Source organism: Cryptomeria japonica, chromosome 2, assembly GCF_030272615.1.
Source record: "Cryptomeria japonica chromosome 2, Sugi_1.0, whole genome shotgun sequence".
In the NCBI taxonomy this organism is placed as follows: Eukaryota; Viridiplantae; Streptophyta; class Pinopsida; order Cupressales; family Cupressaceae; genus Cryptomeria; species Cryptomeria japonica.
In genome coordinates, this window is record NC_081406.1 from 457,301,744 (window position 1) to 457,315,345 (window position 13,602).

The window sequence follows — 13,602 nt, forward strand, 5'->3', positions numbered from 1 at the left end:
GTTCACTAATTAAAGATGTACTAAAGGCATTAAACAGAGATTTTTTAATCGAGCAGTTCAAATCACAAACCACAAACATCAAACATGCAGCATTTCAAAAAGATCTTAAATTTTTCACAGCTGTGATTTTTAATATTATTACTCTCATCTTAATAAAATTCTTTCAATATTACATTGTAATTTGTTTGGAACATTTTTGGTCATACTAATTCCAATAGTAGTAGAATGCCTAGTTGCGCTTACACAACCATTAGTCTTGTGTAGTCACAAGTCGAGTGTGCTGACGTTTTTTTTCCAAAATTGCACCCATTAAAACCTAAAGCTTTGCGATTACTTATTCTTGATTTTAAATGTTAGTTTGGCCAATGAACAAAACTCAACCCAAAGGTTGACACCTTTTGCTCTTTAGGCTCTGCTAGACCTAAAGGTATCCCTTATCAAAAATGATATATTATTCAGCAACAAGAAGCAGATATAAAATAATATGCAAGATTTTCTCAAACTGACAGTGTTCTTGACTATCTCACTTCTTAAATCAAAGAACATGGAGAATCCTAAGCTAACAAAGCAAAGAACATAACTGAAAATAAAGTGTTCAAATGATTCATCTTTGAATTCCAATGAATGCTTAGACCTTTGAACAAATAACTACTCAGATCAGTGCTTCATCCGAGCAACAAAGTCAAATACCAAACCATGCAGAGACTCATCATGACACTACAAATTCACATCCAAGGGGCGCCTTTGTATTATTACATTATAGAAACACTCCCACCAATAGACACTTTCTGCAATTCTTCCGAGAAATCCAAAGATGAACATACATTACTCCATATTCCATTTAGACCAGATTAATCCATTCCTTGAATGAAGACAGTAAATGGAAAATGCAACTCAGAAAGACTAAGAAGACCAATATCAATGTCCTTGACATATCAATTTGAAAGCAATGCACACTCATCCATGGAGACAACAACAAAAAATCAATTTATTCAACCTGAAAGAGAACAATATCATGAAGAAATCTGTTTACAAAGTGAGCATATTCTCACTGAAACCTATGTATTACCAAGATTTCCTGTGCATATGTCACAATATTAATGATATCTTTTCTTATTTCCCCTGTAGCAGGATTAAGGTCTTCACTGCAAAATTCACTCCTTTAAATTTCTCTGACTGTGAGACAGCAGTTTGGAAACCGCCGTTCGCGACGGGGAAAACGCGAAACGAAGTTCTCCCGTCACGTTTCTGGTTACATAGCAGTTCATAGGACATTCCGTTACAAAACTCTCTTTAAAAATTTCTTTCATCGGATGAGAAGTCCTTCAAAAATTTAAAAATCATAGTTTTGTCCACATCTTTCAATGATATCACCCCTCGACAAATTAGAGCCCCAAAAACACTTCATAGGACATTCGGTTACAAAACTATCTATGAAAATTGCTTTCATCAGATGAGAAGTCCTTCAAGAATTTAATAATTGTAGGTTTGTTTGCATCTGCTAAGGATATCACCCTTCGACAAATTAGAGCATAAAGTCTTTCAAGTTCTGAGATTCCATAACCTTCGGTACATTTCACAAAATTATCTTCTATTGATTCAATCTGTACTGCCAAGTGATTGCTTATTGGCACTTTGGAAGAGGATTTGTGTTCCGGTTGATTCATTATTTCTTCTTGATTATTTGCCTCACATTGCTGCACACCTTTAAATGCCTCATTTGTCACACTACCATGAAGGCATTTTGTTTTTAGAGTATTCTGCCCAGGAGTATCAATCTCCATGGGTTGTGATCTGTCCTCAGCAAATGGATCAGAGTCCCCAGCCACAACTTTACCTGTAGAAAAAACACATTCTGAGAATTTCAATACAATTGTGCTTCTAATTCTAAATATCCAAAATAAAAAAGGATTACAGGTGGCATGGTGCAAAGCATAATTCCACCTTGATCAGGATCACTATTCTGCTTTGAGCGCTTCAAGACCTCGTAACTTTGAGATACATTCATATCAGGCTGAACGTTGCGTAAGCATTCACTTGCTCTTGTAATATGAACTGGTTGAGCAACAGGATTCGAAGGAAAATTTGTAGTTGAATCCTCTGACAAACGAGTTGGCCCACCCTGAGCAGCAATTTTATCACAAAAGGCAACTAGTGCAGGATCCATTTGGGAAAGCATGCCAAGAATCTGATTATGCGTAAGACAAGGATTAGCAAAGTGAACAATAAATGCTTACTACTTGACATAAAACATTTGAACTTCGATTACTGTATGTCTCTATTATTAGCATATTTAACCATACCGCATCCCTTAGTGCATATGCTCTGCTGACAATTCGAGCTCCATTGTAGTCATCACCATTATATGCCTGTTATGCAAAACTAATGATAGTTATTATCAGGAATGAATGGAAAACAAATTTTTGTTCAACCCCATAAAGCTGATAGGATCATAGGCATGTCCAATCATGCTTACTTTTGCATTGGCTGGAATTAGTTCCACATCTTGCAGGAATGCTGAGCATGTCAAGTAACGTCGATTATCTACTCGCTGCAGTAAAGTAGTGATATCCATTGGATTTTGAACTATTGCATAATAGTCAGGAGCGTCTTCATCCATGACAGGGTAATGGAAGACACTGAACCGTTTTTCATACAGAAGTCTGCACATTGTATGTGGATACATATAAGCACTCAAAATTAATTTTCACTTGGTAAACACATCCTCAACAAATGAATCAAATAATGATTGATGCATCACTACAAAACCTGCTGCAGACATCCCGAAGACACATTCGGAGTCGTCGAATAGCATGCTCCTCTGCTTCTACCTTGGCACGTAGCTCAGTTTCACTTGGTCCTCTTGCTGCTTTTGGTACCTTTGGAAGTTCAGGATTAGAAACATTCTTTTTAGGAGTAACTACTACTTGTTGATCAGGGATAGTAAGAACAGCATCAACCAGTTGCGAGATGAATCTACACCTGTCATCTGAACTTGGTTTTTCTACTTGGTAACTGCACATAAAGCAAAAGAATGTAATCCATTCAGGATTTTACTTCTATTATACTAAACCAAAATAAAATTTGCAATGCATTCAAGGTGTACCAGATACCATCGAATTCATGTACACTCAATTCAATGACAAATTCAATTTATACAGAGCCGGAAGCTAACGAGGTACCTGGTACTCAATGCTATACAGAATGGATTCACATGCCTTAGCATAATCTTGAACAAACTAAGCAGAAAAAATACAAAAACTAAGACAATGATGTCCTTGATACATACATATAGTGACGACCAAACAAGGATGCAGCTTCTCCATCCAATTCATCAGAGGGTACAGAGGAGGTTGCAAGAAGTAATAAAGGAAGGTCTGATGGCAATTCTTCCAGTATAGATAGTAGAACAGCTCTTAGCTGATCATGGGCCTATGAAGCTCAGTGAAACAAACAAAATCAGATATATAGTCATTTTAGGAAGCTCTAGCAATAAAAACAAAGCGATTTCAAATATATCACAGGAAATCCCAAAGGCGTAGAGCTTTAAAAGTATAAGTGTACTAATGTAATGATATACACACCGTCTCCCACCAAAGTTGAAGTTGAGGCAGATACAAGATAGAAGGAGTAGTCCTCCTTGCTTCTCCCACAATGTGTACTAGTGCTTCCTCAGGGGTCCGTGCACTTGGGTCGGACAAAAGTGATGGAAGCCCAAGACAATGCACAGGGAACCTCTCTAATTCGTGTAAAACTGCAGGGCCAATGTGATCCTGGCAAGAAAAGTAGAAATATAGCATCATTCAGAAATGTAGCTAGATTAGAAGCCAGCCAATTCAAAAGTTTTAAAAAACAGACTCATGTTATAGATGTGTAAACATCTATGAAAGCAATTTCTAACCGTACCAAGCCAGCACCCTCCTTCCCACAAAGTAGAAGTCTTGGTCTGTAAACAAATGGAATGGAAGAACCATAGGGAAATCCAAGTAACTTGGCAAGATGGCGAGAACTGTCATTCAGCGAATCTTTTTTATCACCCTTGGCCACTACGTAGAAGATGTCAGAAATATAATCACTGATTATTTTTAGTTGTCCTTGTAAGCATGGAGCTATTACTGGGGACAATGGCCTTGACTGTACTGTTGCACCTCTATGGGCAGCAGGAGTAATAGTAGACATAGCTTCCAAGAAATCATGCTTCTCTACTTTCACAGAATCCAAATCTATGACAAACTTATCATCACTAGTGTATATTTGAGGATATTTCTCACGGAAAGCATTAATTGCAGCTTCTGTGCACAAAGCTTTTAAATCAGCACCACAATACCCCATACAAGCTGCTGCTAATTCCATTCTTAATTCCTCTGATAAAGGATTCTTCCACTTTCTTGTGTGGATCTTTAATATCTCAGCTCGTGCTTTACAATCAGGTAAGGAAAATACAAATTCACGATCAAACCGACCAGGCCGACGAAGAGCTCCATCAATAGCATCAATCCTGTTTGTCGCTCCAATAAGCACTACTTGACCTCTAGAGTCTAGACCATCCATTAGAGCAAGAAGCGTAGATACAATAGAATTGTGAATTTGTTCTTGTTTACTAGACCTCACTGGGGCAAGACCATCTATTTCATCAAAAAATATTATGGATGGTTGGTTCCTTTGTGCTTCCAAAAAGAGTAATTTCAGCTGCCGCTCAGCTTCCCCAACCCACTTGCTGAGCACATCAGCTCCCTTTCGCATGTAAAAGTTTACTTTCTGTCCTGCCTTGGAAGCTGCACATGCTAAAGCCCTTGCAATCAACGTTTTTCCAGTTCCCGGAGGACCACACAATAAGACTCCCCTTGGAGGAGAGATGTGATAATTTGCAAAGAAATCAGGATAGAGAAGAGGGAAAAAAACCATTTCTTTCAATGCATCAATGTGGTCAGAAAGCCCTCCAATATCATCAAAACTCACTGTTTCATCAACCTGCAAGGGTTGAATGTCAGCTCCACCTTTTGAACTAGGCTCAGCAGGTTGTGCACCTACACCTCCATAACCAAACGTATCACCTTGGTGTCCCCATCCAGATGCTGCAACTTTCAAACCCCATGCAGTTGCGTTATGCATGTCAAGTCCGCCACAAACCCATTGCTGACCAAAGTTTGTATTTCCCACATGCATCCATGATGACGAACCAACAGGACCCTGATCCATCTCATCCACAAGAAGAGAATCATCTGAATCATCAACTCTTTGTGCACAACGATGTTTTTCCGCCCTTGAGCCACCTCGTCTCGCATCACGTGCATTTTTTATTCCCATTCCTTTATGCAGTACTTTTCGTGGTGGAGACTGCAGTCGTTGGTTTTCTTCTTTTTCAAGAGAAAACCTCCTCGCCTCAGTGCGATTTCGGAGAGCATACCGTCTCCTTCCTTCTTGTTCTTTACCCTCCTCACCCTCTTCCTCAACTTCATCAACTTCATCTTCCTCTCCTTCATCCCCAGCCTCCCCTTTATTTCTATCATCTTCCTCCTCTGTGCATTCCTGGTCTTCAGAATCTTGAGAAGAATGTCGGATGGTTGACTTTCGAGGCCGAAGTCCTTCTCGCCGTGGCAAAGATATAGTATCTCTTGTCCTCTTCTCTTGCATTGGACTGGACTGCTCATCCAGGCTAGGGTTATTCTCAACTTTAATAGTAGCTGGCCGATATGTTCGTCTCTGCAGCCATTGATACCCAAACTTAAAATATTATGCAACAAAGTATTAGGCAAGAGAAGTTATATCTTCACAAAAACCAGAAACAATGGAGATTGGAGAAAATCCTACCATCAGATCTGCATCCTCTGTGTCTATGTTATCTGTTTCATAATCCTCTAAATTGACAGAATTTGTCCTGTTTCTTGTAGAACAAGGTGGAGTGGACATATGTGACTGCCAGTATAAGCAACTTCAGCATACAAATTTAATCATGAAAGATGCCTACATATTTGACAACGTAACGAGTACAAATTTCTTGGAAAGAGCAGCTGAGAACTCTATCGGTTACCTGCACGTTCATGCTCTCTGTCTGATTCGAAGGACCAGCAGTTTTATGCACCTGAGAAAAGAAATCAAAATAATTTAGAGGCTTTTACCAGATAAATGAGAAATCCACAATGATCTACATAAAAAAGCATAGAATGACGGATGTATTGTAATAAATAAAAGTCTCAAGTATCCATGACCCAAAAAGCACAGATCAATGAGAAGCGAAGAAAATTTTCAAAGTAAAAATGATTTATTATTTAAATCAGCATAAATATTCATCTCTGCCAAGTAAAATACTGAAGAACACTAGCATACTGAAACAAAGAAGAAAATAGACTCAATTTAAAACTTACATAAACAAATTATAGAGCTTTAGTATGGTAGTTGTAGCCTAACACCTTAATTGTGAGATTATCATGCTGACTATGCCTTATAGAATGGGGCCCTTAGAAATTTGTTCACTGAACATTGTTGTTTTGTATGGTAGTTGTAGCCTAACACCTTGGCTCGAGAGATGATAAAACGCTATAACATTTGTAAAGGGGTTTGATATCGTGGCAGATGATTATGTTCAGTCACGCTTGGTACAAATTTTGAACATAACAATTTGTGATAAGCAGTTTGTGAAATGATAAATACTGTTTTTGAGTATCACTTCTGATTGCAGGAGTTATTGTAAGGAAACCACAAATGATGATTTTACTCCATCATTACATACTGTTCATGAGAGGAATACATATATGAGATATGTCTAAATTTATTGATTTATAATTTGTTGGATGAATATGTCTGAATCCCCAATTAGAGGGATAAATTTCCCAAAATGTAGAGGTTGTATTAATTAGAGAATGTGCAAGATGTTTGATCTAGATGACAACATGAGAAGTTAATAATAATAACTTGGCTTAATCTTAACATCCATAAAGAGTATGTATTAATATTGGAAAATGTTTAGTCAATGAGAAATTTCAGTGGGCGGCGTGAATGTCACTGACATCATAGTTACCAAATAGAGGTGGGTAATGAATAAGATCTCAATTAATTAAGTCTGGTATCACTCCTTCGTGTCGTACAGTCTGTAACCATATAGATTGTTATGATTGGATATTGACGTATTGGTAAACTTAGGTGGTAGATTGGTATTAAATATATCACGAATAAATTGAACATGGCTAATATTATCTGTCTGACTGCATTCTCAACATGTTTCCTTTCTCCTCTTATGACGATTTATGGGCAAAATCTCTATACTCATCAAGTTCTTATATTATCACCTCATGGTTTGAGCAATTGTACTCTTACACATTCTTCCTTCCTATATTACTCTTACACATTCTTCCATCCTATAGATTTTCATAGCATCGTCATGTTTCAGTAATCCCTATGTTGTCCTTCCCATGTTATTAGGAGTATGAAACCCATGTTTGCAAAAAGAAGGGCCCAGGTGATTTAAAATAATCACCCCATTTATAAGTACTCATAAAGCATACTCATGGAATAACTAAGCATATTCAATCACATTGAAACATGTAAGATAAGGGGCATTCGTTCAAAACAAAAAGAATTCATGCTGAAAGTTGTCATGCCCCCCGATCTGACATCCCTTATCAGCAAATCTGAATATAAAATTGTCTTACAAAGTAAGACTTAACAATTTTATAAAATCAAACAATGTGCTTTGATCGCCTATAACATACAGTAGGGTTTGTTAATTATCATCAGCCTTAAGGGATCCACCTTTCCTTTCCTATGGTGCAACGATCCTATTCACAAACTATTAGTTAATTAAGAGAAACAGTTCAATCAAACAAGGCATCTCTTAGCAAAAGTCAAATATGAATAGGCAGCGGTCAAAGAGCATGACTCTCTAGCATGGAAAGAGGATATAAAAAGATCGTCTTAGCAATTCAAAAGGGGGGATGAAAGAAATCAGACTCAGATCATCATCGGAAAAAGCCAGACAAATTAAGCTATCGAGAGCCAACATATATTAATAATCTATCTACGATCTGGTATGAAAAGAATATCAGTTAACAATATGATAATGACTACTTGAATTACTCTTTGAACAGCATATGGGTTGGTTAAGAAATCATATGTTCATATAATTTTGAGCGTATTAATAGGGGCAACTATGCATAATCTTTATATGTGATCATACAATCTCTTATACTGAATTAAGGCAATAATGCATAATCTGTATATGTTGTTTAATACTGTCAACCATAATTAAGAAATAAAGATACAACGAGGGGAAACGGTGGTGAGGTCCTCTCCGAAGTACGCCACCTCATGGTGGTGACTGAATGGTTCCATGAGGCCAAGGGGGCACAAGGAGTGTTGCCCTTGGGCTTCGGAGGGAAGGATCCTCAGGACACCCTACTGCGGTCATCCGAACTTCCCTATCATGATTGGCTATGGGAGTTAAAGAATTCATATTATAGGGCAGAAGATAAAGGTAGCATGGTGAGGGGAATGGCTACGGGATTCCTCACTAGGTACACCACCCCATGGTAGTGACTGAATGGTCTCATGGGGCCAAGAGGGACAGAGATCTGCTCTTGGGCCTAGGGTAGAGGAACATTCAGGCACCCTAACCTACCCCTTTGTCTTAGTCTCCCTATGGTTGAGATCCATCATTAAGTTTTGCTTATCTTACAATCAGGTTAATGTTCCTAAATCCTAGTAATGAGATCTATGTTTTACTTAGTATATCTAACAATGTTTTGTTTAATTATATTTCAATGATTATCTAACATGTTTGCAGGACCTCAATTGAGGTGATCTAAGTTGGTACATAACCCTACTCCATCTCCTACTTCCTTGGAAATTTGACTTTTAGGCAAACTAGGGCATTTGATAAAAAGGGGACATTACAAGTGGTATCAGAGCATGTTCCTGCCAGCCTGAGGGAATTAATCGATGCAATTAAGCCAACGAACCTTAAGGGCTCTAGAGAGAGAAAAAAGGAAAGCTACAATAGCCATGGAACATGAGTTTAGATCCTTTATGGAGCAAACTACTCAGGCCCTACAAAACATAACAACCACCATAGGCAATCTTAGGACAAATCCAGGGAATGAAAGGGAAAGATCTCCAAGTCAACCAGAGAATAATAATAGGACCACCCGGGAGTCCACCCGTAGAACAAATGCATCACCTTTTCTATTTAGGGAAGAGCCATCCAGAGGTAGTGAAGAAACCCATATCCCTGGCATGAGGGAACTTGCTGCATAATACGCAAGATTAGAACCTGAAATTAAAAGAAGCATTCCCTTCTCTGAATTTTGTGAGGCTGATGCAAGGAGAAACTATAGGAAAAGGAGGACACAGCCTAACTTGGAGATACAAAACAAAGTGGGGAAAATGACCATTACCAACTTCGATGGATCCAGGAAAATCTCAGCTCATTCATGGATTCAAAAATTAGAGACTCGCCTCACCCTTTATCCTATGACCGAAAGGGATGTTATCACATTTGCCGTACTACACCTAAAAGGAACAGCACATGAATGGTGGCATCATATGGCCTAATTACACAAGATCACAAGAATGTTAGGACCTATGATTCCTTCAAGAGAAGACTTATCGAGAGATTTGACCACACCCATCCCTAAAAATATTACAAGGAATTCACGAGGATAAGACAAAGAGGAACTCTTGAGGAATATATCTCAGAATTTCAAAGATTAGCACTTATGGTCTCTAGAATATCTAAGAAAGACTCATCTATCTATTCATAGAAGGACTAACCGGTGCAACCCGAGGACTAGTGAGTGCTTTTGATCCATCTACTCTCCAAGAAGCAATCCTTAAAGCTACTTGGTTGGAGGCCGCTCAAACCAAGGGGTGGGATCATTCTAAAAGGACAACATCAAGAGATAAGCACTTCTATGAAAAGGACAAGAACAAGAATATTTACCTCTCCCATGACGAACGAGAAGAACTAAGGAAGAAAGGCCTATGTTTTGATTGCAAGAAGAAATGGGAACAGGGACACACTTGTAAACAAGATGAAACCCAAGAAGAAAAGTTATGCTTTAAATGTAAAGAGGTATGGGGGCCTGGACATAATTGCACTTGAAGGGGCCTTAAAAGTAAACACTTGTGCTACAAGTGCAAAGAGAAGTGGGAACTAGGACACATATGCGGGAAGAAAAGCCAGCTACGTATAATAGGGACAACATCAGATGAAGAAGTAGAGGGTAGCTTGAACAAGAAAATAAGATACGACAAAGGAGGTCTTAAGAGCAGCCCATCAGAAGAAAAGGGGATAATTAACAAATGGAGCTTTGTGGAGGAACCAATCTAGCAATCCCAATGCCCTCATATTCCTAAGATTTCCTCAATAAAAATTGTAATATGTCAACTCATAAGATGCCAAAGCTTCCTTGTCAAGTAATTATGGATCATGTGCATACTCCATGTTCGATGTATGTCTACTCCATGAGTATCTATGATTACCATAAAATCTAGAATATGAGAATAGCAAGAGAAAAAGACTCACCAAGATAACGAACGTGCAAACATGTTGCCAACCTAATTAGTTTTCCAAGTACAATTGGATGGCCTTGATCCTTTTCCTCTAGAAGAGAGAAAACTTGTCTTAAGTTAAATCTTGCTAGTTTGGAACTATTTCAATTAAAGGAGGAAACTCGTGGGTCTTAATTCAAATCTACAACTTATGATGATATTTGAGAAGTACAAGGTGGGTTAGGATTCATGATCATTCTACTATTGCTTGAGGACAAGCAATTTTGGGAGGGGTAGACTGTCATGCCCCCCGATCTGACATCCCTTATCAGCAAATCTGAATATAAAATTGTCTTACAAAGTAAGACTTAACAATTTTATAAAATCAAACAATGTGCTTTGATCGCCTATAACATACAGTAGGGTTTGTTAATTATCATCAGCCTTAAGGGATCCACCTTTCCTTTCCTATGGTGCAACGATCCTATTCACAAAGTATTAGTTAATTAAGAGAAACAGTTCAATCAAACAAGGCATCTCTTAGCAAAAGTCAAATATGAATAGGCAGCGGTCAAAGAGCATGACTCTCTAGCATGGAAAGAGGATATAAAAAGATCGTCTTAGCAATTCAAAAGGGGGGATGAAAGAAATCAGACTCGGATCATCATCAGAAAAAGCCAGACAAATTCAGATATCGAGAGCCAACATATATTAATAATCTATCTGCGATCTGGTATGAAAAGAATATCAGTTAACGATATGATAATGACTACTTGAATTACTCTTTGAACAGCATATGGGTTAGTTAAGAAATCATATGTTCATATAATTTTGAGTGTATTAATAGGGGCAACTATGCATAATCTTTATATGAGATCATACAATCTCTTATACTGAATTAAGGCAATAATGCATAATCTGTATATGTTGTTTAATACTGTCAACCATAATTAAGAAATAAAGATACAAGGAGGGGAAACGGTGGTGAGGTCCTCTCCGAAGTACGCCACCTCATGGTGGTGACTGAATGGTTCCATGAGGCCAAGGGGGCACAAGGAGTGTTGCCCTTGGGCTTCGGAGGGAAGGATCCTCAGGACACCCTACTGCGGTCATCCGAACTTCCCTATCATGATTGGCTATGGGAGTTAAAGAATTCATATTATAGGGCAGAAGATAAAGGTAGCATGGTGAGGGGAACGGCTACGGGATTCCTCACTAGGTACGCCACCCCATGGTAGTGACTGAATGGTCCCATGGGGCCAAGAGGGACAGAGATCCGCTCTTGGGCCTAGGGTAGAGGAACATTCAGGCACCCTAACCTACCCCTTTGTCTTAGTCTCCCTATGGTTGAGATCCATCATTAAGTTTTGCTTATCTTATAATCAAGTTAATGTTCCTAAATCCTAGTAATGAGATCTATGTTTTACTTAGTATATCTAACAATGTTTTGTTTAATTATATTTCAATGATTATCTAACATGTTTGCAGGACCTCAATTGAGGTGATCTAAGTTGGTACATAACCCTACTCCATCTCCTACTTCCTTGGAAATTTGACTTTTAGGCAAACTAGGGCATTTGATAAAAAGGGGACATTACAAAAGTACATGAAACAATTGCATAAGATACAAAGCACATCCATGGATGAACACATGGGAGGCAATACACATAGAGGCGGAAGCATACATGAGAAAGGTATACAGAAACACTTTATGAATGAATCCAATACATCAAGTATGAAGCATACGGATGAATACATAAGGCATGAGTCATACACACGAATACACGTAAGGTGTAAAGTACAAAGTATACAAATGAATTACATAAGGCAAGAAGCATCCATGCAAAACATAGAATATACACATAAGGCACGAATACATGTAAAGCATGAAGTGTACACATGAATTCACTTAAGGCATGAAGCAAGTATACATAAGTACCATAAGACATGAAGTGCACACAGGCATGAAATATAATCCAAGAAATTATAATAATGTCCACCATTAACAAAGAATTTGGTTTACATTTATATGATTTATTTCTTCATTTGGCTACAAACACTGCATTGTTATTGACATGTCTTTACAATAAGTGTTCATTAACTATGATATCAACTGAAGCTGTTAAGACTTAAGAATATAACAGCAAATGCCCCTGGAGCAGGGGATTATTCTACCCTATGTAAAGCTGAAAAAGTTATATATCTTCCAAACTTCAAGTTCATGGACAATCAGATAACTTCATAGACATATAAAAAGAAAATTAGGACAACTCCTATACTAGATCACCACCAAACAAGACACCATTTTGATGTATGAGAGTACACTCATGCAAGCATTTTCCACTAGATGATTTGTTTTTTCCATTTACCTTATGTTGCTTTGAACTATACAACCCTACCCGCTCCAAATTTATAAATAAGACATCAGTTATGTTCCATAACAAAACCTAAGCCATTGCAAAAATTAAAACAGAGACGCATTGTAAGAGATTGACTTACACTTAAATAAGCTGCATTGCGTAGATTAGGTGTGGGCTGCAGCATTTCGGCGAGGCGGGACGCCGATACAAGGCACCTTTTCTTGAGCTTGGGACTATGCTCGTGCTTATGCTTGTCATGATACATCTGCAGGCTGTGGTTGAGATTCTGCCTCTTGCGCAGGGCTCTCTTTTGCGAATTCTTCTTCTCCTTCTGTTTCTGTTTCTTTGACTCTCCACTGCGTTTTGCGGGCGAAGGGGAGGTTGACGCTTTTCCATCCATAGCTCATACAAAACAAAGCAGCTGCAGACAGCGATCTGCAGACAGCGACTCTTTCTTCTTCTTTGTTTTTTTGTTGTTAAGACAGCGACTCTTTCTTCTTCTTTGTTTTTTTTTTGTTAAGACATAACTTTGTAGTGCCTCTTTATTAGTTCACAAAACAGGCGGCAAAGAAGTGAATTAACCACTGGTTTTCTTACATTAATTACCTAATACCTGCTGATACCTGCACAGCCTGTACTGTTATTGAATTCCCGCGATGTCAAAAAAAATTTCTTTATAAATCTACAACAAAGGTAGGTGCTTCTTCGTGCTTCTTCTTATTAATTTTATTCACTTGTGAATTATGTTTTTATTAAA

At 38.1% G+C, this 13,602-nt stretch overlaps 1 protein-coding gene across 1 annotated transcript; it reads right to left on the bottom strand.

The window, feature by feature from the left end:
• Window positions 1–1,427: 1,427 nt before the first annotated feature.
• LOC131873737 (ATPase family AAA domain-containing protein At1g05910-like) lies at window positions 1,428–13,110 on the bottom strand. The gene is made up of 11 exons (XM_059216923.1): window positions 12,985–13,110; window positions 6,032–6,082; window positions 5,812–5,916; window positions 3,907–5,703; window positions 3,585–3,773; window positions 3,290–3,432; window positions 2,770–3,015; window positions 2,477–2,663; window positions 2,304–2,369; window positions 1,945–2,188; window positions 1,428–1,837 (listed from the first exon to the last, which is right to left on the bottom strand). Exons 1-11 carry the CDS (start codon window positions 13,108–13,110, stop codon window positions 1,428–1,430), a joined length of 3,564 nt encoding a protein of 1,187 aa, XP_059072906.1.
• Between the last annotated feature and the right edge of the window lie 492 nt (window positions 13,111–13,602).

Bases quoted from the DNA above. Each gene is read 5' to 3' on its own strand.
- LOC131873737 (XM_059216923.1), bottom strand. From the start codon at position 13,110: ATGTATCATGACAAGCATAAGCACGAGCATAGTCCCAAGCTCAAGAAA. The intron at 2,189-2,303 runs GTATGGTTAAAT...ACGCATAATCAG, and splicing joins CATATGCACTAAGGGATGCG to ATTCTTGGCATGCTTTCCCA. The intron at 1,838-1,944 runs GTGGAATTATGC...TTTTTTCTACAG, and splicing joins GAATAGTGATCCTGATCAAG to GTAAAGTTGTGGCTGGGGAC.